A 26,111-nucleotide genomic window follows, 5' to 3' on the forward strand; every position below is an offset into this window, starting at 1 on the left:
GTTCACTCTGGGACAGCTGCGGTGTGCTCCATCACTCTCATGTCCATGGCCACACATTCATTCATTCATGCGCACATTATGTGCGCTCAAAATCACACGCACATTATGTGAACACCAAAACACTGAGTCATTTGCTTTGCCTAAATTGAAGTGATGATTCAAGTTTCTTTTTCCAAAAGTCCCGAGATGTATAAAGAGGCCTGATTCTGGAAGAAGGACAAATGTTCTTGAGACACTTTTCCAGGCTAATCACTTTAAGAATCTGCTAACTGGGCGATTAAACAAGACAGGGAGTGCTATACTGTGAGATATTGGCCCTGGGGTGCTGCGGTTGCAGGCATCAGGCCAAAGGCCTGTGTTAGCATGAATTTTTGGCAGGTTCGAAAATAAACTGAAAAGAAATGTAACGTTTAGCTTCCGGGTTTTACAAAAAAAAATAAAAAATCGAGGATCCAGTTGTTGCTAAGCAACATCATTCAGGCGGGATCTTACCGGCTGTACTATGAGAGGCGTTCTCATGCAATGAAAATGTCCGAACGGGCTGTGCTACAATGTAATTTGTGTGATGAGTCACATGTCTTTGAAATGGGGAGTCCACCACTGCTCTGCAGCATGTGCCCTGGAGAATGGCCATATCACTGCAGCATCACTGAACGCTGACCACCTCCATTTGGGAAGTGGTTTTACATTCACAAAATTATTATGCTTTTTTTTTGGGGAGCTGGGCTTGGCTGCTGAACCCCATTGGGAGCACAATCCGACAAAGGCTTACAGGAAACCTTGGCAAGCATAGGGCGGGAAATTGTTAAATAATCTATGGGTTCCCATGGCGACCAGTTCTCAGGCTGTGTGTTAGCTGGTTGAAGACCCCTCCCCCATCTCAGCACTGAGCGACACATCCTGCTTGACCACCGGCTCATATAGTTGCCCTGATCTGGAACAATCCGGGGAGGAAGGTCACTTGACTGGTGCAGATCAGGGGTGCAGAGGATTTATTTTTGTCATGTTTGATCTGAGACCTCAGTGCATCTAACTGATTTAATGGGACAATAAATGATATTTGTCTGCTTGGTTAAAAAAAAAAATCCAGTATTGTTTATAATTTATCATATACAACAAGTACCAAGATTCATAATGCATCTAAAAAAAAAAGCCATAAGAAACGTGTGTGCAGTTACAAATTATGTTTCATTTACACTTCAATAATTCAATACTTCAGGTATTGCATAGGTTAGCTTTGGATAAAGATGAACAGCAGCTCATAAACAGGGGAAAGTCTGGGATGAAACATGGTAACAGTGAGAGGATGACATATCAACTGCTATGTAGATGACAAAATGCCATATAAGCAATCCAATGCTGAACCCCACAATTTTCCTGATAGTGTGCACTTGTTGTAGTTGAGTCATGTCCTCATCTGGTCGTTGGTTCTTTTTTCCCCTGTATCTGTATGTGCTGTCGTTATTAAATCCCCTTTTTGTAAATCATGGGATTGAGACCCCCACCGGGACAGAATTTGTTTGTCTCCAAAGCCCATGGAGTCCTGCCTCTGTCCAGACTCCCATGGTTTCGACCCAACATCTCATTCATGCAGAGCAAGGGGCAGAACAAGAGGACTGTCACTTCGGAAAGGTGTGCAGTGCTAAGTTTAGCACGGTCAACCTAAGGCATCTGAGACAAATTTTGAGCCGTTGCTGGGAAACCATAGCAGGAAATCCAATAAAAGGCTCCAGATTTAGAGTCAAACTTGAATAAGCCCTCACCGCCAGTAATCTGACAAAGCATCAGAGTGCAGGTCTGGACAAAAAAAAAAAAAAAAACGAAAGAAGAGAATATGTACAGCGGGTCACAAACTCGCCTTGGAGAGGTCACCTGCTCTGACCTTCTACCACAAAAAGCACTACAAACTTGCTCTTGTGTAAACATGCACCCCCTGTATATCTGAATAATATTATTAATGTTAAGGTGCTCAGGAATGGTAGCAGCGGAAAAAAATCATGACTACAGATTGCTGAGATGCCCTTGCCACAGTATTGTGGTTTAATAAAATGAAGCCTGCCTAACCTGTCCAGCTCTGGCAGTTGTGACTGTGTTAATATTTCCACTGGTCTAGAGTCCTGGTGTGACCCCTTCTACCCCTTGAGAAACAAACGACCACATGCAAAACCAGACGCTCGGTGTCAGACAGCAAAAGGAGGAAACGGCAGAACACTTTTACAAAAGGGAGTCATTTGCAGCCGTTTTCCCCTGTGCCGCTTCCTTCGTTGTGCTGGTTGCTACCCTTGGTTGCTAAGCCGTAATAGGCTCTTGCTTCTGTGTGGCAGGCTGCAAGCCAGGAAAAGGGCACCAGGGTATTCGCTATTCTGAATATCATTCTGCACTTTGACTGTGCCATTTTTCATACAGTCGGGAGGAAATGTGAATTCGGTATGGCTTTCTTTTTTTCTGCTTCTCAGTTTCCTTCACATGTTTCTGGTGGCTGTTTTTATCTGGAGTTCGTGACCTTGCTCACATACACCACATGCAGAAAAGGATCAGGCCTTCATCATTTGAACTGTTTTGTTCATTCAGGACCAGAGACCATGACATCATTTTTAAAAATTTAATCTCACCCATCGAGGAAAGGCTAATGTGTGCTGTTATTCACAAAATTGTAACAAAACATAATGTCAACATGCACATACACCCATACATTGAAAAACGATTGAAAAAGAAATGATTGCTGCGGTGTCTACACGGGCCTACGCACAGAAACATTACACTAACAACGAGTTACTAAAAGGAAGGCAGAATTCAGCGCCCGACGACTTTGGGAGGGAGGGGTATGATTGGGGGTGATACAACAGCACTTGTATGGCACTACTTTTCTCCTCGCACATTCATGAATGTATTTATGTGGACGTTTATCCATATGCTAGGGTATTTACTGCCAAAAAAATGTGGAGGAGACAAAAAAAGAGGAGGAGGAAGAAAATAATAATAAAAAAAAAAAAAAAAACTCCTTTGTTTAAAACGTTTGTATCACTTCAGGGACTGCCAGGACAATCTGCCCCCTGCAGACAGGCCAGATTCGCACTCTCTCTCCTGCCTGCGAGCCTCAGCCCATACAGCCGGCTTGTCCACCGGGACCAGAGCCCACAGCCAGCAGATCACAAAGCGCACGTCGCGCAATATTAAAGAAAAAGCAACTTAAGCAATTAGCCAGTGTTCATTTATATTTCTTTCTAGAAAATCATCTGGACATTAGAGAATATTTTGGTTTCGAAATGGAAATATACGTCCTCAGTAGGCTTTGACTACTAACACTCTTTATACTCTCCTCTTTCAAATCACTGAGAGGTGAAGGGATCATCTTCAACCCTTCAAACCAAGATGACCTCTTTCACTGGATAATGTCCCCTGCCTCACATCTGAAACTCCTTCACTGTCCACGTCTCGATGGGGGTCACAGTTGTTTTGTCAGTGGGAAAAACCCAAATTTTAGGCAGGTTTTAATATTGTGGCTGATCGCCGTAATTGTGACCCATTCATCAGAAAATTCCTCTCACCCCTACCTCAGACAACGGCTTGTGTCTGGCCTGGTGGACACATGCAACCTTCTGGATATGACTGATTACATAATTGGAATTTCAATGGTGAATATTAATCCAGCATCATACACACTGCTTTTTACAAAACTGACTGATAATGATCTACAGCCACAGCGTGCCACGCCTGCTGCGTTGTGTTACACAACCGTATGTCACGCTGGGGCCCTGCCACGTTCCTGTCTAGGGGAACGTGGACACGAATAAGAGGTAGTGGACACCTGGGACTACACACACACACAAACAACTGAAAGTGTTAAACCACCAAATAAGTGCTATATATAACAAACAGAAAAACTAATAGGAGGAACACTACAGACACGAGTAGGAGAATATATACAACAGGAAGTGACACAACCGGAAACAACAAGACCAGGAGAGTATTTCTACAGAAATACTAAACTCGCCAAAAGTACTACTCTCTACTGCAATCTCCACACTCGTCCATCTGTATGCATGCTGGAGGTGTCCTTATATTGGCTCCAGCTGATAGGTTGACGAGGTGGGCTGGGCCAATCATGAGGAGGCTCCTCCCCTCTATCAGCCTAAAAGGAAAAGCACACCCAAACACACACACACACAAGACCTCTCCCCAAACAGACACATAAACAAATCTACGGCGCCAAATCCCAGGGACATAACATGTTCTCTCTCACACACACACACACACACACACACACAAACAAGCACAGACAGGCTCTCTGGCAACATGTGAATAAGCTCATTGCACCGCCGCTCCGTGGACGATACTGCGAAGCCATGAGCCATTTTTTTGTTGATGTCGTCTGTGTCGAACACAGTCTGCACATCATCACTGCAGTCTCTTCGTCATTAGATGGAGCAGGGCTAATGTAGGAGTCTGCTTCAGACTGCACCATGGCAACGTGCAGGCTGTGGATGTGTGTGTGCTTGTCTCCTCTCCTCCACGCCGATGCAAGCAGGGACCTGACATGACGGTGGCAGCGTGTGCTGGCAAGATTTTATGAGTTCAAGCATCGGAGGCTGAAGTCGCGTCCGTGCATTTGCAGGCAGAGAAGAGCTTCTAAATAAAAACAGCTTTTCCTCCTCTCTACTGCCTGAAGAGGAGAGGAGAGAATGTCTGCATGGCTTAACAAAGCCACAATGGAAAGCCGAGTCTTTTTTTTACTCTTCTCCTCCTGCTGCGCTACAATGTCACGAAGTGGTGATGACTAACGGCACATAACAAACCATTTCTTGCTCTATCCCTCGTCTTCCAGATGAGGCATGGAACATGACACAACAATTTACCTAGTGTTTAGTCTACAGCTGCAAAGGGTCTGTGGGTTCAGTGGGACAGATTAATATGAAAAAATAAGAAAGAAGTATATTCAACTATATTCTTTAAATGTTTTATTAATTATGTATGGGTCTATTTGTGAAGATTTCATTACTTTTTAACATTAGATTTGTGCCCACCTGCAATGGTGGTCTACACACTCCAAAACTCCAGAAAAGCAACAGAAAGTATGTATGCTTCTCTAAACGTAAATTATGTCTTGATGTCAGTGGCCACAGGGTCTACGTCCCTTTGAACTTTTGTAACTTACCGTTTCAATTATAAATGACTTGGATTTCAGCATTAACACCAGCACGTGTCACCAATCTTAATGTTGAATCCACGAAACAAAGCAGTCAAAGTACAAGAACTCTTTAACCAAACAGAGGAGCCCTTCAGTTTCTGAGTAGACTGTAAAACCAAAAATCAAAGCTCAAAGTGTCCTCCCTGACATGGACTTGGAGGCCAAACTAATTCCAGACAGACATGTTACATATGGAACCTAGAATACTCATACACATAGATTATTTAACAATGCTATGCTAAATATGAGATAAACAAAATAAATATCAGAATAATGTAAGGAACACAACAAAAGTAGAACTCTGGCATTTATAGAATAAAATTTACTCATTAAAGTGGTTGTTTGAACCTGGACAATTGGACATGCTATTAATTATTTTTTATTTTTTTTGTGAAGTGAATGTTATTGTGAAACACAGCACAGCACACAATGAAATGTGTCATCTGCTTTTAACCATCACCCTCAGTGAGCCGTGGGCAACCATGACAGGCGCCTGGGGAGTAGTGCTAGGTAACCATTGCCACTGCTCATTTAAATATCTATACAGCTTAAGAGAAATGCACATCACATTATGTGGAATATGTTGACTTTCTGAATATGTTGAATTTTTTGTTTTGAAAAGGCCAATTTAATGAAATAAAAGTTACAATCTGGGATGTTTGGAGAAGTTCTTGGTTTATCTCCAAACGTCCATAAATGCGCTATTATTACACTGGCACTAGTATTCGACACTCATGCCGCACAATGCCCACACACTGTCCTTGTTCTATTGTTCTTTAACAGTAGATGAATGATACTGGAGCCTGTTGCCGCTGTGTGCGTTCCACTTGTCATGCTGCTGGTCCTGTTATCAGTGACACCACCTCTGACTTTAATTATTATATTCACCATTTTCAGAGTTGAATGACAACTTTTACAAATGAAACATTTTAAAAACATTTTACAAAAAGGCTTCTAGGCTTCCCTCAACTTTAGTTCACATGTGCAGGTAAACATAGACCGTAATTTGTCTACCACTCTGGTTGTAATCATATTTGCTGTAGTACAGTTTTGTCCTGGCCAAGTCGACCAGAAAGTTCAGCAGTGATCCACTGTGTAAAAGGCATAAGACTCCTTCCACTGCGAGATTCATAGTTCACATGGTCATTAAGCGCAGAGAATTGAGTCAGAAATGACTGGACACTGGAATCCCAGATATGTGATTTCTATAAAATCCAAGGTGAATCAATGCAAGGGGATTGAATGGAAAACCCAATAGGGGAATTTACTGGCTACTATCAGCAGCAAAGAAAAATGAAACCAGCATAATGTGATAAGATGTGAGCAATACACTCAATACAATAATTCCTCCAAGATTTTGCGTTTATTTTAAGGATGTTGTTTGGCACCATTCTTAAATTCCAATTAAATTGAACGTTTTGGAGGTTTTTGTTACAGTGAAGAATTCTCTGGCTTAATTCATTAAGATTCAATCGCAACTTGTTCTAGAGAAATTAAAACAGCACTGTCAGCATTTATGCCGCAAATGTCCAATCCCCAATACACCAAAATATTTCACTGAACCTTTCACATACATAGAGTTTAAGTCGCTATAATTTACAGTTGCAATCTCATCACATAGCATAAGGTTATATGAATTTTGTGAAATTCACAAACATTTACATCTTTTCATTGCATTCACTTCCTCGTCCAGTCATAACAATTTTTGGTCACTGTAATGAAAAATCAAAGCCAGAACAGAGGGTACAAAGAGGTGGGAGAGGACAATGAAGGAAAAAAAATGGAAAAACACAAGAAAAAGTGCAAGCAGCCAGACCAAATGGCTGAAAGGCTGCTTGGATAATGCATTAGAGAGAGAGATGGCACTCAGACTGCACTTCAATGGTTCCCTCAGAATAAAAAATGCTGCCAAGTCAAAAATAAAAGGAATATCTATATTTACGTTGCACTGCACATGCACTGTTCAGCATGCAGCACAGAAGAACTGTACACATAAATGCAGAAAATATGCACAAGGTACACTTTACCACAATATAGAGCCTTTCTGTTAGCACATGTTCCTGTGATAAAGATTGCAGCATGGAGGGCATGTCCCCCATATTGCAGAGGTCTAATATTACAAACAGCAAAACTCAAAGCATGGACATCATTGAAAAACACCCACGGCCTCCCACAAAAAAAAGTCAGAAACCACAGGGTTACGCTGTTCTCCATACTGCCGTATTGATTCGATTCCACAGCTATCAAGCATGAGTGCTCTAATGCTGCAGTTTTGAGCATGAAGGCTGCGTTATTTTGACTCCTGGCCACTGCAGTTAGGTTCACAACAGGAAAAAAAGGCCAATTAGCGAAGAGTGTTGTGCTTTTTAAAGATAAGGCATGGACGTTACTAAACACCAGTCTTAAAAACCATTTCACAAAATGTATTTTAGTAGATTTCATTTTAATATCAAATCATGTCATCATAAAAAAACTGGACCCTGACTATCTATAAAAAATATATTGCTAATCCATTTTTTAGCATAGAAAAGGCATTACTTTTTGATAATAAGTAAACTAAAAATCCCTTCAGCACTGAAATCTTCTCATTTACTGTGAGAAGCATTATGGTGGAAATTTAACAGTACATGTATCTCCCAATGACACACAGTGGGTGTGTGTACTGTAGAGTCAAATCGCTACTGGAATCCAGAATGATATACATTTGCAAACAGAGCAGGATGACCTATGCACTGGCAGGGTGTCTGGGTGGTGGCCCATAGCCAACCAGGATGATGACATTCAGACATTAAAACAAGGCTGCCACAGGCTCTGAAATGTGAGCAGATACAAACAGCTTACACGTGATGTACGAGGCAATAATTGGTTAATTCATTTGGGGTTATAATAGCATTAAAAGGGGTCAACATTATAAAAAGGGTAATTTGTGGGAATACATAATGATTGTATTTGTTGAAGTGCATGATTTAGTCAATATGTGTTGCTGTTGATATTTTAATTAATTTATTCATTTTTGAGCTTCCGGTAGACGGTAACACGTCACTTGTAATTAGTTCAGTGGAAGCAACACAGTTTTTTGAGTGACTTACTTTCGTGTTCATTTTGTAAACATTTTTATACAAAAGATGTGGACTCCCTCGTGTTTCAAATTGTCTTGTCAGACTAGCTTCAAAAAGAGGCACAGAAGAACAAAACCAAGCGCCACTACACCTGGAATGATACACATCCACTAAAAAAGTCAGAAATCTAACTCACAGTTATTCAAATATCCATATTTCACATTAATCTGTAGTGAAGCTGTAATTAAATGAATGCGTGTATGTTGTGAAGGTACATAAAACCTCTGTGTTTCCATCTGTGGTTTGAGTTAGGATGAAGCACCAGCAGGAACATTAGGGAGTGAAGAACAGTCTTTCCATGTGTGTTTGTGTCTGCCTGTCCTGTCTCTCCATGACAATCACAGCCGACCTGATGGCGTCGCCTGGCAGCCCTTTTCTCGAGAACAGAGCCTTTGCCCTCTACTTAAAGTATATAAAAGCCAGCTTCTGTATGCATGTGCATAAATATTGCAGTGCACCTTGTCCTCCTGCTCCACAGTGCATTTGCAGTGCTCTCCACCCACAGATTTTTATAGGCCCATTACATATACTTTTAGGTGCAAGTTTTGAGGGAAAGAGAGGTTTGTGTCTATGTGTGTGTGTGTTGTAGAGGTGAAAGGAAGTGAGACAGAATGCCTAAGCATCTGTGTAGGTGGACAGACAGTGAAATAGAAAGGGTAGGTATCGTCAAGTGTGTGTGACAGCTGACACTTCAGGCGGAGACAATATGAAAGGCCACGTTTACAACCCACAGTCATCCAATGAATTGATAGTTTTAATAAGTTAACTGCTCAGGAGCAGCATTGGCATTGCCATTGCTGATATGTTCTACACAACATCAGGGATATGCAAGAAACATTACAAATACTAGATAAAATGTATCTGACATTCCAGATTATACTGATGAATCAGACAAAATCAAGACTTCAGAACAAAGACACCACACCACTACACTACCAGTCAAAAGTTTGGACGTCCTTGCATTTTTTACATTATAGAACAAAACAAGATTCAGGACTATGAAGAAAACACAAGCGAGGTTAAGTAATAAACAAGGTAAAAAGTTGAGTCTCTCCCAGTCAGGGAGCGTTTGCTGTGATGGCAGCATTTCACACTCTTGTCTACTCTCCATCACCTTAAGTTGGACGATGAGGATGGTTTCCAACAGTTTATGCTGAACTCTTTCTTAACACTCATGTCAATTAGCATTTCATGAAGCGGCTTTTGTTGAAAATAGGGAACAAAGAAGAAATGACGTTACATAGAGGTGACCAATTTTGTTTTTAGAGACATCTACCTGATATCATGACATCTACCATGATCACATTGGACAGGACACAGAGCAAACGCAACGACCCGAAGAAGACATGGTGCAAACAGGGCAGATTTATACAGCAGGTGCAAACACTCAGGAATTAGGGGAGAACAGTCCACAGTAATCTCCTGTCCCTATGTGGATCCGGATCACCCCGCAATGCCCGTCCATGACACAGATGTTAGAAAAATGGTTCCTAATGCTTTGAAAATATATTTAAAACTTCATATAAGCAAAAGGTGACCTTAAGAAAACAGCGCTCTTTGGAAACAAGTTCACAGATTCCTGAGAACAGGAAACAGTCACACTATATTCCATATACCTCAGGAAAACTTCATACGCAACCTTCATGAATCCACCCTTCAACATTCTGCATAAAAATGAATGGGTCACTCACAAAAATTAGTATTGAGACAGATGGTGACACTAATAATGCGTGGGGGTTCAATATTTCCACACATACACACAATGTCAATTAATAAAATTACTCAATGTTATTATTTTCTATCAAATTAAAATTTGGTTTAAACATGAAAGATGTTCAAATATTACATCATTTAAAAAAATTTAATCATACAGAATAGAAAGAGACAATACCCCTTACCCAAACAATAAAAACATTGTAGTTGTAAAAATATTCCTTTTACAATTCCTAAACAGGTATTCCAGGTGGAATTTGTTGGTACGCTTAACACTCCAAAAGGATTTTTGATATAGAAAATATATTGTATGATGCAGATATGGGAAAAAATTATGTAATATAGTGTTATTTATGAATTCACCAGGATAGTAGCCTAATGCATACGGTTTCAGACATATTCAATGAAAACCCTAGGAGAGGTTTGCATAATAGCTTTACCCAGTAGTCAGCTGTGGAAATAAGACCCCAACTGTTCAAACCCCCTAACTCATCAAGTAACATCTATCAATTTCAAATAAATAAGGCCAAAGTTGAAAATATATTCTCCTTTCTTTCTAGATTGCACAGCTAAGTCAACAGAGATGTGTTGAGCACGATTGCCTACATCTGTCACTACCTCTTGGCTGACCCCCATCCTCCACAGTCCCACCTCAAATTTCCTTGAATTTCCACTGGGGACTGTGGATGCAGCACATATCCTTCACTGACGCTCTCCAGACGACCGCATTACAGTCTGAGGCACCATAACACAGCCAAATCATTATTACTACAATAAAAAAGCCCCACACAGCTAAAGGCCCCTTGCACATATAAATCTCTGGAATTATCTCAGCAAGGTGATTCCAGTCAAAGGATGAAAATATTATGCTCCAACATGATGGTATGGGTTCCTTTATTAGCATATAGACATTTTGCTTCACAGATCAATTAACTTATAATTATGCTTCATTAGCTTCAGAACCGCTTTTCACATGGCTAGGAAAAAGAGTGAGATGATGACAGTTGTGTGTGTGTTGGGTCTACATTATATTCTTATTCTGGCCGGCCTGAGCGATGGGGTGAGAGATAAACGCTGCTTCTTAAACCTCACTCCTTAATTCCCTGCTGGGTTTGGGGCTTAAACAGGAACTGATCAAGTTCTTAAAATACACGTTTTACAGCAATCATAATAAGGCAAACCATTGGTCAAAATTTTTTAAAGTATACTCTCAAGACCAAGGCTAAATGAGGACAGGCAATAAATAAGATTGATCAAAATACAGTATACCAACAGTGGCATGTTTCATTAGAAATCTTCTGGGTAATAAATAACGTAAAAGACGATGAATATTTTACACTAAGTGCGGCTATGAGATTGTGGTACTGTGCTAGAAAGAATGCTAGAAAAAAAGACAGATTGGACCCTGAAGGGCCAAGGACTTGTCTGTCGCCATTTCTATAAGTTTCTCTCTTACACATGCTTGTATCAGTTAAATCCTTTTCTGTATGACACACAATTTAATTATATCCAGCATTTACCGTGTGTCCAGTGATCATTTGCACTAGTCATATAGCCCAAACTATGTCAAATTCTATATGTTGGTCCTTAGAAGACCTCACTTTAGACAATGGGGGAGATCAGCTGAGCAATTTTTTGGACCAAAGGCCGTAAATTTCTGAAAAATTTGTTCTTGGTTAACTGTGCAGGACCACGCATTGTGCAATGTAGAGAGTGGGGGAGGTGCCTGTGGAAAATTTCCACCCATGGATATGCCTTCAAAACGGCAAGAAAGGCTGGAGCTTCTGACGGGTGGCTCAGCCACCCATAGGCTCGCACGTGGCGGTAAGAGAGTGATCGGAACGTGCAGCACATAGATCCGGAGAAGGAAAACTGGAAGATGTAGCGCGTCGAGAGCAGGTCGGTGTAATACACAAAGTGACAGCAGAATAATCAACGACCCCAGAGAGGGGCAGATGCCGCTTTTCAGCGGCGCCACGGTCTCCGTTCCCTCTCTCTCCCTCAGCATCCTCTCACAGCTCCACCAACTGAGTTCTCTTACGTAACCCCTCCACCTCTCAGAGCGTCCTGCTTTTATTGGCTCGTTCTTCTCGTTGCAACTGTTTGCTTTTTCAACCCCTCTCCAATCTCCTTTAACAGCTTTTCCTTTTGCTTGTTATAATGTCCTTAAAGCCATTTGCTCAGTAGGTAACTCTTAATATTTATAAGATTTAAAAAATGTACTTTAATGAACCTGCACGACCCACCAGCTTTCAAAGGCCTCGCTTCCTTCTCAAGGAAAATTAACGTGGAATGTGGAGCTCATTATAGCATGTGATGTTGCATCAGTTTAAGAACCAAAATACATTTGAATAGAAAGATATGCATCTGGGGCTTACTGTACATTAGCATTTGCCAGGCGAATGTGCAACACAAAAACTGGCATTCAATACATGAGCAGAGCAGAGAGGGTGATTATTGTATTAGTGGATAATAAGTGGCAGGGAAATCATGGTTACATAAGCAACAGAATGTGCAGAGATTTAGAGAGTGTGAGAAATGAAATCAGTGGCAGCTCTGCCAGTCTCTGCATGGACTGCGCTGAACCTGTGTAATGTAATGTAACGTGGCAGCAAATGAGCAAATCCAACGCATAATCTGTGTGCCTGGTTAAAGAAAGACTTAGGCCTGCTGATGCTTAGCAAGGTAGGCCTGGGGTTATCATTCTGCGCTCCTTCCCTCTACACTTATTCCACGTTGGCAGACTCCATTTTAACACCCGGACATGCCCTCCCTTCCTCTCCTCTCGTTGCTTTGCCTCGCATCAAAGAAAAGATAGAAAAGCTGCAGAAAAACCGGGAGCAGAAAGATGCACGAATGTATAGCATCCATGGGTAGATGCGCACGCTCGTACACGCGTGTGCTTCCACACACACACACACACACACGCTCAGTGCACACGCACAGGCGTGGGCTCTTACAGGGAGCCATGTCTTCCATTTCATACACTGAGAGACCCTGCCCCCACCCCTGGCTCTCACCTTACTTAATTACAGCTCATGCTCCATTTGTTTTTTTTTATATTTCTGTTTAGATAAAAGGAAATAGTATTTTATCAAAGCAACATATATCATACATTTTTCATAAAAATAATACCTTTTATAATCTCAAGTAATCAGGCTTGCAATAAATGCTGCACATTCAGTCGGAAAAATGGATCCTTTTAAAGATCCAACAAGCCGTTTCTGTGCAAAGCAACAGATCCATCATTTCTTCCCACTATATAGGAAAGATGTGTAAGACACACCATACACACATTTTCTCATTTAGTTCATAAAAATGCATACAAAATGCATACAACTGGAATGCCTGTTGAACAGTTAGCTAGCTATCTTTAGCACCAGGTCTCCTTTTAAATGATCACGGAGGCTGAGCATGAAAATGACTGCAGAGCCCCTCTGTAATCTTCTCAGTTCCTACAGCACAGCCTCAAAACAACCACTGCCATTCTCCATAAATCCCTATCAAATAATATTCCGCGTGGATTTGCCCATAAAATTGAGAGACGTGGGATTGTGTGGAGAATGTACGAAGATTAAGCATTCACTGCACTCAGCGCATGAGCCCCACGGTACCATGGGAAACCACACTGAGATGAACACGGTGTGGGTGAATTCCTGCTCTTTCTGGCCACCCTAAACATGCCCCCTCACTGCATGCACCTACTCAGAGTGAACCAGTCTCGCTGTACTTCACGGTGGGATGTGGCTTTACCTGGTCATACCAGTCCCGGTTGGAACAGGTGCACTCCGGCCACCATCCTCCCTGACCACTCGAGTTGTTGCCATTCACCTTGGGGCCGCCCTTGGACTGGCTCTTGGGATTGGGCCCTCCAGGGCCACCGCCAGACATCATTTTCCCCTTACTTCTGCCGAGTGTACCTCCGCCTCCCACGCCCCCTCCTCCACCCGAGGCCTGGGGAGGCAGCGTCTGGCCGCCCCCGTAGCCAGCCTGGTATCCGTACGGGTCTGGCTGCCAGTCTCCATACGCCGGTGCATCCATCCTGCGCAGGGCAGCCATGCGGGTCACCTCATAGCATTCTGGACACTTGCAGCAGTGGTGGTGTTTGTGCATGCTGGCAAGGCTGGGCTGAAGGCTGGCTTACACGGACGGCACAGGCAGTCTCCCTCACACACACACACGCACACACACACTGCTGCCTCCTCAGATCAGATGCAGCACGCCGCTACCAAAGTGGCAGCGGACACGTAGCAATCGTTGGAATCTCTAATTCTTGTTACCTCCCAATTTAGACCAAAATCCTGTAATCTCTCCTTTTGGAATTCCTCTTTGCAGTCCGAGAGAAAAAAAGCAGGGATGAGAAAGCGGGAAGAGAAAAAAGGGAAAATACAAAAAGGCTTTTTTCCGGGTGATCTTCCACTTCTTGATGTAAAAGTGCTGGTAAAATAATGCTGAAAATATTGTACACAATCAGAGACCAGCCCCGACGGGAGAATTTTCCTCTTGCTTCTCGTGGTTCACAGTGATATGTATACAAATTCATAGATATATATATATATATTGCTATATATATATATATATTAATGCATTTATATATGTATATATTTACACACACTTATAAAAAATATTAATATAAACAGACGAGCACAAATACACTGATATTTACAAGTATATATATATATATATATGCAAGTATATTTATATATATATATATGCAAGTATATTTATATATATATGTAGATATATATATATATATATATATATATATAAATATCGATATATACGTGTGTACAAATATATATATGTATAAATAAATAAACAATTTAAGATATAAATGGTATCCTCAGATGAAATCTTCTGTTTATATCTCCTTTTTCTTTAGCCAGATTTCTTCTGCTTGCTTTTTTCCTCCTGCATTGAGTCGTGTTTTTTCTTCTTTTCTCTCGCTCTTTTCTCAGCCTGCAGAGAGGAGCTGAGCTCTGGATTGCCTCTCAGCCTGCTTGCCCTAGATGTGGATTAAACTGAGGGATGCGAACAACCGCGCACGAGAGAGAGAGAGAGAGAGAGAGAGAGAGAGAGAGAGAGACGTAGCAGCATCCCTTCAGCACCACAGCCCATTCCTCTCAGCCACAGCCAATCAGCTGCCAGAACGCTATCAGCAGCAGCAGCACCAAACAGCACCCATCACTTCACTGACCAAGCTCTTAAAGGGACCCTGCACTCGTAAACCACCAGCCTAGCCTACACATAATAACACTCTTGTTTTTGCCTGGCTTTTTAATAATAATAATAATATAATATAATATAATATAATATAATATAATATAATATAATATAAAATAATATAATATAATGCAAAGAAAACCCTGGATTAGATATCGGATTCAATAGTTTTCTACATTCAAACTAGGAGAGGATAGTAATATCTAACAGAGCTTGTTCTTGTTGACTCTGTCAAATTGCCATCTACATTACCCTGTTCACCACTAGCACCTTCTCCGTCAGAGATGTGCCAGTAAACGTGCAGTACATCTAAATGCTGTTTTTTAGGAACAGCACTTGTCTCTGCCAAGCTCACAAGTGTTAATGTCAAAACCCTGATAAACCCCACACATATGTACTCACATGCAAGATTACATGCTTCTAGTACTGAGTAAGAATATGGAAAGAAGAACACACAAAAGCAAGAAGAGAGACGAAAATGGAAGCAGGGGGAAAGGACAAAAAAAAAAAACAGACAGAGAACGAGATGTGCATAGGCTAATGGTGTGGTGTGTATGGACTGGTATGAATATTTAATGCTGGGAGGCATCCGCATCTATATGATGTCTGTGACATGACAAGTGTGAATGAAGAGCCATGTGGGTGTGTGCACAAATGCAGCAATGCTACATAGCAACATCACTGCAATTTGTACCCTTCAGTGTGTGGCATATGTGTGCATCTATTTAAACCTTAATGCTGAAACATTTAAGTGTTGCATTTATGTTTGCACATTGCCCGAATGAGCTTCTCGAGCTGCTCTGTTTGTGAGGCAGAACCCAATTTTTGACTTCACAGTATACTGCTCATACTCTACCAGAGGGCAAAAACAGCAGGATAATCCACACTTAATTACATGCTACAGTAACTCAGTCCATTACCATGATATGCTATTTATGTAACTCAGGTAGATTTCAAGGGAGGTACAAATACTGATTTCAAATTGATTCATACAGGACTATTAAAAATGTGTCTGATAATGCACCACAACACAGAAAGCCAATCCTGTCTGTCTTTGTGATTATTAACATTCTTCTACCATTAACCGTTCTAACTAACTATTTATTAGATACAAGACTACAGAACACTGGAACAGAAAAAAAAAGTTTCTCTTCGGAAATACAATGAATTTTTTGAATCCCTGCCTGATCACTTTATGTGACTTTACAGCTACAAATATCAATGTACAGCTACACTTTCAATATAACACACACATTTCAAAGCTAAAACATTACACAATGTACCAGCACACAGTCAGGATAAAGAAACGAATGCTATGGATCTCCTCTGGACGGAAGCAACTCTCTCAAGCAGCATCGGGGCTTATTGCTAGAGCGCATGAGTGGCAACACCTCGAAGCATTCCCACCTCATCAGTGCCTGCTGCTTTCTCTGCTATACAGCAGTCCTACAGTAAAAAGGCCAGCCAGGATGACTGAAAAGAAGAGCAAAAGAGGAACCGTCGGCTCATTACATGCTCATGTATACATGTGCCGCAGAGCACAGACCCTTTCAAGATCATTCGAACAGGGAAATAAAATGGGTACACATCCCAACAGTCAGTGCCATTAACGGCCACAGAGGAATGGCGAGGGGACACTGAGAGGATGTGTGGTTGCCAAAGAATCACCAATAAAACCAATCCTCTGCAGAGCATCTTCCTGCTTTATATCATTTTTACTGCCTCTGTGAACATACCGAGCCACACACAATGTTCACAGTATCCCTGAAGGTGTTTGCAGGGTTCTATCCTCGTGTGGGCTGGAGCAGATGCATGCTCTGAGGGTAATTACTAATATCATTACTTTTGGCTATTTGTAAATTTAGTAAAAGGCTGAAGCAGATCTGTGCCTCAGTTACCAGTCATATATCACACAAATGTTTCATTTTCAGATATACTTTTTTAATGCACATTAAATACAGTAAACTATGTATATGTGTGTGGTAAAAAATGTGGGTAAAATTCATGACTTGGTACTGGGATTATGTGGCCACCTCTGACCTCCACTGTGATATACCAACTGTATGTATACGATGTGGGGGAGGCGGTACAGTGCGTTGGATGGGGGTTAGGATCCACCCCACGTTTGTCAGACTCACTGTCAGTGCAAGCAGCCCCTCTTATGTAAGCTCTTCAAGCCTGCCAGAAATTCGCACCAATCTTCTCCCGTCGTTTCTTACACAAGCACACACACACACACATATGAAAACAACAAAACATGCATGCACATACGCACATGCCCAGATTTGACACAAATCTGCATCTACCGATCATTTCTGGAACTTCTGCATTATCTGTGCAGCCATGTGACTATACTCTGGTCACATGAGCGGATGCCAGCCCAAATATGGAAGAATGAGGCACAGACAGCCTTAAAGGGCCAAACGCCTCTGAAAGCAAACATACCTGCTTACAAACAGAAGCACTGACATTTTTCTCTTTTTTTTAACCAAGAGAAAGATCGCCTCTTCTCCTTCTTGCCAGAATATCATCACTCAGTCAAAAGCCTATTACAGTCTATTTAATTAGAAGGACACAAAAAATCTGATGTCATTCATCTGATCTGATTAAATGATTCTGTGATGATTCTGGCTCACGCTGAATACACACATGAAAAATCTCCAGGAAAGAGTGTGACTCCTATTAATAGGAGGAAGAAAACAGCCACTGCACCACACATCTGACTGACATAATAATGATGGGGGGAGAGCAAGAGAGAGAGAAAAGGGGGGAGATAAATGAGACCAAGAATGAGGAGAGTGGGGATGAATGGACTTAAAGGAAAATAGCGTGCGGCCATTGTTCTGCAGGAAAAGATTGGTGAGGAGATGCAATAGTGTGTATCTTGCACATGTATATGCATATATTAGTGATTTTTCCACCTATAAGCGTCTGCCTGTAAGAGTGCAGCTATACATGACAGAGGGATGAGAGGGAACGAGAGCGGCTGAAGATGGAGGGGGGAAAAAAAGCAGAGAGAGGGAGGAGAGCGAGAGAGCGAGTCAGTCAGTCTGTGGGGATGCAGGCTGGGGGAGGAATTTGGTTTCCATGGCAACCCGCAGAAAGGCTGAGCTCTGGGTGTCCGTTTCGGCTCTGACTGTGTTTGAACCGCACAGACCCTCGGCTCTACACCACCACTTCCCTTCCATCCTCCCCCTCTCTCTTTCTTTATTCCTCCCTCTCTCCCTTTCTTTCTTTGCGTGCACCTTGTACCCCCACCCACCCACACACACATATGATCCACTACCTTGATGAGTGGGTGGAATGCTACATTCGCAACGGCAACGTTTTTTTAGCCCGAGATAGAGCTGCTTTGCGGATATTGCGTGTTCTCATCGTGTCGCCTTAATCGTGTCGCCTTAATACGTGAAAAAAAACGGCGCTGTCATACGAACACCCCTCCCCTCTCTCTCCACTCACATTCTGCACGTCTCTCGCTCTCCTGTTATCACACCCACTCCCCCCCCACTTGTTCCTCACACCCCGCCTCATGCGCTGCTTCTTGGCTCAGCTGAAAGGCAGTGCCTGCAGGCACCATGGTACCATGTGCTGCAGCTCATGTTGTGATTGGCGAGGCATGTGAAAACTCGCTCTGATACCGTCCAACCTGACCACACTGTTTGTCGTCCTACCCATCATTCACTTCAGTCAAGAGAAGTCAGCATTTCATTTAATTAAGTATTATCGTTTTATTATCATGGCGTACCATCCATGTATCGATCGTGTCCTTTCTCTGACCCTTTCCTTGAGGCCCCCAGTTCTCCACTAACCTTGGGTGTCTCTATGTGGGAGTGGCTGACCAGGCCGCACACATGCTCCAGCTTGTGAGAGCTCCTCCTGCTGGTCACTCGGACATGTGACACACCCTCTTCCAAATGCTGTGGGAAAGAGCACAGCACAAACAAAACTGAATTAGAACAGAACAAACACTGGGGCAACTACTGGTTGAATTCATCTCATGTAACAGGGATAAAGAAAAGTCCATAAAATCAAGTCCACAACCAGGCAGCAGAACGGGTCATATTGCAGGATGTATTTCATGGAAGACAGACACGATTTGAAGCAGTTGTTAAAAAAAACTTTTATATAAAAAAATTATAATTAATTTTAATAGCTTATTATAAAACATACCCATCAATACACATCAACTGGAAATAGTAACTTATTTACATTACCTTATCAAATAATATGAGATATCAAATCTCCCAAGGGAAATTCTATTGCTGCACACATTACAAGACAAGTGGGAGAAACACTTAATGCAAGTAATATCCGATGACAGGCCACAAAAATCTACCTTCGCACACAGCAAATAAAAATGATATTGAAGATGGTGGCGGAGACAGCAACAGTTACAGTAGAGAGTAAAAGTAAACTGCTTTTAAGAAGTGTGCTTGTGTGAATTTTGGTATACCTTATATTTGCATTTAATTACTGCAGAACAATGGCGGAATATCTTGCTGATGCTGTGGTACTGGTAATCAAACATTATACATCTTAAATCAAATTCATATAGCGTCTTTTATGGTTAACATGGGATATTTAATGTGTGTGCAATCAGGCATTGTGTTGCTTTTGCAAATAATATTGATGGAATCAAACTATAATTTGCCAGATGTGATATTAGCCGAAGCCTTCTGAATTTATGCCCCTGCCTGTTTGCTGTGGGTCATTTTAATGCTTGTTTAATTCACTCCATCATTACAGCAGCTGCTCCTTTTTTCCCTCTGCTAGCCCTCTGCACCAAATCACTGAATTTGCAGACTCATTTTATTTAATTCCTACCCTCCACCCAGGTGCCAGCATAGGGAGAATTCTAATGAGGCTTTCAGTGGACGTCCACCCTGCTGCTGCCTCCTCGAATCATCCTGCTGCTACGGCTGCTCCACAGAGACCCCCAGACTGCTTTATTGATGCTGCACAATGAGCTGTGTTCTGGAGAACAGATTTGTACCGTAACAGTATAAAAGGATTTCTCTTCACTCTTTACATTTGAAACAGTAGATGGCATTTTGAACCATTTTCAATCCACAAAATCATTGATCTTAAATTAACTTTTTTTCTTAAATAATGTTTTTGCATTGGCATGGCGATAAGGGCATATATAATATGGCACGTAACAACCTGAAGAGAGGCATCAGGAAGGCCAAGAGGGACTACAGGAGGAGGATCAAGAAGCAACAATTGCATGCAGGTTTGGCAGGGAGTCCTGCACATCACCAACTACAGTACCAGTTGTGGAGCTGCTGAAGGTGATGGCTCAATGGCAGGTGGAGCCACCAGAAGCAGCTGTTCCAAATGCAAACAGCAGCAGCTCCCAGCAGCTTCACCCCAACCCTTAAGGTGGAGGAACATGAAGTGAGACGCTCGTTCCTGGCTGTCAACCTCAGGAAGGCGGCAGACTCTGACAGTGTTCCTGGACGTATGCTGAGGAACTGTGCAGAGCAACAGGCCGGGGTCTTCATAAAGATCTTGAACCTGTCACTGTCCAAGGCCTCTGTCCCACCCTGCCTGAAATCGGCCAGGAGCGCTCACACCAGTGCTCATGAAGTGCTTTGAGAGACTCGTCCGGAGTCATATAATGTCCTTCATTCCTCCCACCTTCAGTGCACACCAATTTGCCTACAGGGCTAAAAGGTCTACAAAGGATGCTGCTGCTCTCCATGCTACCCTGTCCCACCTTGAGCACCAGAGGAGCTCTTTATAGACTTTAGCTCTGCCTTTAACAGCATCCTCCCCCACAGATTGGTGTGTAAGCTGTCAGATCTGGGACTCCCATATTCCACCTGTCTCTGGATTAAGGACTTCCAAACAGAACGCACACAAAGGGTCAGGATGGACTCTCACATCTCCTCGGCCATCAGCGTCAGCACTGGCTCTCCTCAGGGCTGGGTGCTGAGCCCCCTGCTTTTCACACTGTACACACACAACTGTGCCACCGCCCACAACAGCAACACTATCGTCAGATTTGCAGACGACACCACTGTGATGGGGCTCATTTCTGGAGGAGAGGAGTGTGCCGACAGGCACGAGGTGGAGCGGCTGACAGTGTGGTGCACTGACAATAACCTGCTCCTGAACACAGCAAAGACTAAGGAGATTGTTGTGGATTTCAGGAAAAAGAACATCAAACAGACATCAAACCACTTTACATCAATGGGGACGTGTTCACGGAAGACCTGTCCTGGGGTGTGAACTCAAATACTGCTGGTGTCCTTTTACCGCTGTTGCATTAAGACCATCTTGATCTACTGCCTCTGTACGTGGTTTTCTAGCTGCACAACAGCGCAGAGGAAATCACTGCAGCGGACTGTGAAGACTGCCCAGGAAATCATTGGCTGTCCTTTAACCTCTCTGGACGAACCGAACAGCTCTCGCTGCTGACTCCTCACATCCCGATCATGACCTGTTCAAACAGCTGCCATCAGGCAAGAGATAGAGGAGCATTAAAAACAGGACTAACAGACTAAACAACAGCTTCTACCCTGCTGCCATCAGAGCACCTCATGACATTTAAGCCATCCTTCCACCTCCCAACTCAAATTATGTGCAATAATATTTCTACCTCTACCTCATCCTTTAATTTAAATTGTAGATTTTGTACCATATTCTGTATTATATGCCTTCTTTTAAGTTAGCTTTTTTCCCCACAGTGATTAAGATACCTCTCTGACAAAGGGACAGCACCTAATTTTTTTTGTACTTGTTACAATGACAATAAAGATATTCTTATTCTGACTCTGACTATTGTAATATCACCAAGAAGGTTTATTGGTTGAATAGCACACAAATACCATGAGCCATGAGGCCAGACACTTGACAAACACACAAAATACGGGTAGAAAGACAAATGACATAACAAGGATACATTTATACCAATAACCACAGGTGAAAACCTTCAGATGAAAAAGAAAGAGAAGACAAAACTCTGGTCTGAAAAACAGGGTCAAGTCTGGGTTCTAGCCGGGCCACTCAAGGACATTCACAGAGTTGTCCTGAAGCAACTCCTTTGATATCTTGGCTGTGTGCTTAGGGTTGTTGTTCTGCTGTAAGATTAACCTTCACCCCAGTGAGTTGCAGAGCGCTCTGGAGCAGGTTTTCATCCAGGCTGTCTCTGTAATTTGCTGCAGTCATCTTTCCCTCTATCCTGACTAGTCTCCCAGTTCCCAGTGATGAGTGGTGACACCTGGTATTCAAAGTTTAAACTTTGTCTCATGAGACCAATGGATTTTGTTTCTCATGGTCTGATAGTCTTTCAGGTACCTTTTGGCAAACTCCAAGCAGCTTGCCATGTGCCTTTTACTAAGGATTGGCTTCTGTCTGGCCACTCTACCCGAATACAGGCCCGAATGATTGCTGCTGAGATGGCAGTCCTTCTAGGACAGTAGCAGATCCTTCAAGCCCACAGGTTGCAAGGTAGTGCTTCCTTGGATCAGAAATGTTTTTCAGCACTTCCCAAAGATGTTTGAGAATTTGGAGACCAAGACCACACCTCAAACTCATTGTTGTGTTTCCCAAACCACTGTTAAAACATACATTTACATTTACAGCATTTATCAGACGCCCTTATCCAGAGCGACTTACAATCAGTAGTTACAGGGACAGTCCCCCTGGAGCAACTTTAGGGTTAATTGTCTTGCTCAGGGACACAATGGTAGTAAGCGGGACTTGAACCTGGGTCTTCTGGTTCATAGGCAAGTGTGTTACCCCATGGTTACTACCACCCCCAAAGAAATCTAATTGTGTTTATGAACTAGAAAATTTACATTTACAGCATTTATCAGACGCCCTTATCCAGAGCGACTTACAATCCGTAGTTACAGGGACAGTCCCCCCCTGGAGCAACTCAAGGTTAAGTGTCTTGCTCAGGGACACAATGGCAGTAAGTTGGATTCAAACCTGGGTCTTCTGGTTCATAGGCGAGTATGTTACCCACTAGGCTACTACCACCAAAACATATTTGAAGTGTGGCAAGGTGAGAATGTAATATAATGTACACGACTCTAAAATATGTACCAACCAACTCTGTGGGGGTTATAGAGACTAATATGGCGGCTCTTTTGAAGAATCCAATGCAAGAAACACAGTCTCCTCTTTTGATCTTCATGACGGCTTTGTTCACCATTGTCATCAAAAGCCACTTGATGAGGTGCTCAATAACATAAATGAATGGTAAGAAAGTGTTCATCATAAACCTTCATGACTGTTGGAAACAGTCCCCGTTGTCTAACATAAGTGTCATGATCCGGACCGGCAGGGGTGACTCCGGATCTGGAGTTCAGACCGGAGTTTCATGTTTGTCCTGTGTAATGTTCCCTGATCGTGTTCACCTGGTGTCTATTTATATAATTGTATAAAACTATCCTGTTCGTGTCTCTTCGCCGTCGGGTCATTGTGCGTGTTCATGTTCCCTTGTCTCGTGTGTAGTCTGTATTAAAACCCTGTCGCGTGAAATCGTGCAAATGCGTCCTCCTTCATCACCATGTCCAGCCCACCCATGACACTAAGCAATGCTGCCATCACAGTAAGCTCCCTGGTATGGAGACATGCAAATCTTCAACTTTTTGCCTTGTTCACTTTTTTGCTTATTGCATAACATCACGTGTTAGTTTGTAGTCCTTTGTTCTATAATGTAAAGAATGCAAGACCCAAAAATAGGTAGGTGTGTCCAAACTTTTGACTTGTAGTGTGTATATTTGTATTAAACTACAGCACACCTGCTGCTCTCACACAGGACCCTTGGGGAAGAAGCAGATCCTGAAAGCACAGTAGATTCCCTCATGATTTGACTGAGAATTACTGCAAATATGATTGCCCTGGATGGGACACTACAACAGACTAGATACACATCTAGATAGACATCTGTCTGAACACACTTACTGGTTCACTCAAAGCTGCTTTCACAAAGATGCTTTCATAATGCATTAGTTAATGGTCTGAACATACATGAAACAGTAACATTTATTATCAGTGATGCACATTTATTAACTGCATTTTGTTTCTAAATGTTATTAAATAAAGAAGCATGGTTTTCCTGCTTTGTTGGCTAATCTGAGGAATGTCTACTGCTATTTTTTTTTAATTATTTATACTGCCACCATCTTTTTGGTAAATGAAAGAGATACAGATTATACACAGGTAAAATAAAGTACAAAAAAGGTGTCCTAGTCTTGGAAGGAGATATTTTTGATAATTCAATTCCATAATAGTTTTAAGTAACCAGTTAAACAGTCCCACTATTCACCTGCTACTTAACTATTTGATTGAATTACAATGCTGAATTGGCTATTTACATTCCAGACCTGAAAATATCTGGCTGTTGGCATTCACTTATCCGGAGTCCCTTAAGTAAAGGAATTGCTGAAAATAACTATTAAGTAACCACTTAAAATCACCCCAGTAATGTGGGATATATTTGCAGTTACCTGAAGTGAGGTCTTGTCCTTTATGTTCTTGTTTCCACTTTATCTGACTCACTGACTAGATGTATGTGTGGACCTGTCATATCTTCATACAATGTTACTTATAAAGTCATTCTTTCGTGCAATGCGGTTCAAACCTAATGTGAATTACAGACAACAAAGGGGACATTACTTGATTGTTCTGGAGAGAGTGACAGAATGTGACACCCAACTGTAGCATTACATGAAAAAGCTCTTCTCTTTATAAAGAGAAGCCGATATCGCTCTATCGCTCTCTCTCTCAAACACACATGCATGCACACACACACAGATGCAGGGAACAACGTTAGACCTAATCCGAGCAGGAAAGCTAGGCCAAAATGTATTCACTTAATGGGTCGAAGAGTTCAGCCAGGCATCAATTTCGTTAACATTTTGGCTTTGCATGGGGGGAAATAAGTTATGAGGCAATATGAAATCATGCAGGTGATGAACAATCCCATTCAGGGACCATTACAACATCAATGATTGGCCTCGCTCTAAGAGAAAAGAAAAGTCCTGATTTATGGCCAAATGCTATTTGATAGGCTCCCATTCTCTCGGCACACATCAAGTCTAAGATGCTCTTATTTTAGTCATAATGAACAACTGTGAAAAAATACCTAATCTGTAATACATATTTGTTGTCCAAAGGTCTCTTCCTGCAATATAAATATTGTTAAGGTGATCTGACCGCAGACACTTACAATGGTAACCTGGGTGACACTGTCTTGCAGCACCCACTTATGGCCACATGCTTCCCTCTACAGTCGTGGCCAAAGGTTTTGAGAATGACACAAATACCGTTTTTCACAAGGTTTGCTGGTTCCATTTTTATTATGGCAATTTGCATATACTCCAGAATGTTATGATGAGTGATCAGATGAATGAACTAAATACCAAAAACACATTTCCACTGCATTTCAGTCATCCCACAAAAGCCCTGCCACTTGTTAACATGGATGAGAGTGTTGAGGAGCACAAGGCTGGAGATCATTCTGTCATGCTGATTGAGGTAGAATAACAGACTGTATGATTTCAAAGGAGGGTGATGCTTGAAATCATTGTTCTTCTTCTGTTAACCATGGTCACCTACAAGTAAAGACGTGCAGTCATCATTGCGTTGCATAAAAAGGGCTTCACGTCAAGGATATTACTGCTACTAAGATTGCACCTAATTCCCTAATTCAACCATTTATCAGATCATCAAAAACTTCAAGGAGAGAGCTTCAAGTATTGTGAAGAAGGCTTCAAGGTCCCAAGAAAGTCCAGCAAGCAGCAGAACTGTCTTCTAAATATGATTCTGCTGCGGGATTGGGGTGCCACCAGTGCAGAGCTTGCTCAGGAACAGCAGCAGGCAGGTGTGAGTGCATCTGCACACACAGTGAG

The 26,111-nt window shown here is 42.2% G+C and overlaps 1 protein-coding gene across 8 annotated transcripts in view; it reads right to left on the minus strand.

Annotated features, from left to right (window-relative positions):
- The window catches only part of dlg3 (discs, large homolog 3 (Drosophila)), a 64,439-nt gene that overhangs the window by 30,281 nt on the left and 8,047 nt on the right, over positions 1-26,111 (minus strand). For 3 of the 8 annotated variants that reach the window (XM_028960994.1, XM_028960993.1, XM_028960992.1), the window contains exon 4: positions 19,053-19,160. In XM_028960994.1, coding sequence (XP_028816827.1) covers positions 19,053-19,160 — 108 coding nt within the window. Of the gene's footprint in view, positions 1-13,773; positions 15,660-19,052; positions 19,161-26,111 lie in introns of those variants that run through there. The other 5 variants (XM_028960989.1, XM_028960988.1, XM_028960987.1 and 2 more) reach the window with 3 other exon arrangements.

Source organism: Denticeps clupeoides, chromosome 18 (genome assembly GCF_900700375.1).
Source record: "Denticeps clupeoides chromosome 18, fDenClu1.1, whole genome shotgun sequence".
NCBI lineage: Eukaryota > Metazoa > Chordata > Actinopteri > Clupeiformes > Denticipitidae > Denticeps > Denticeps clupeoides.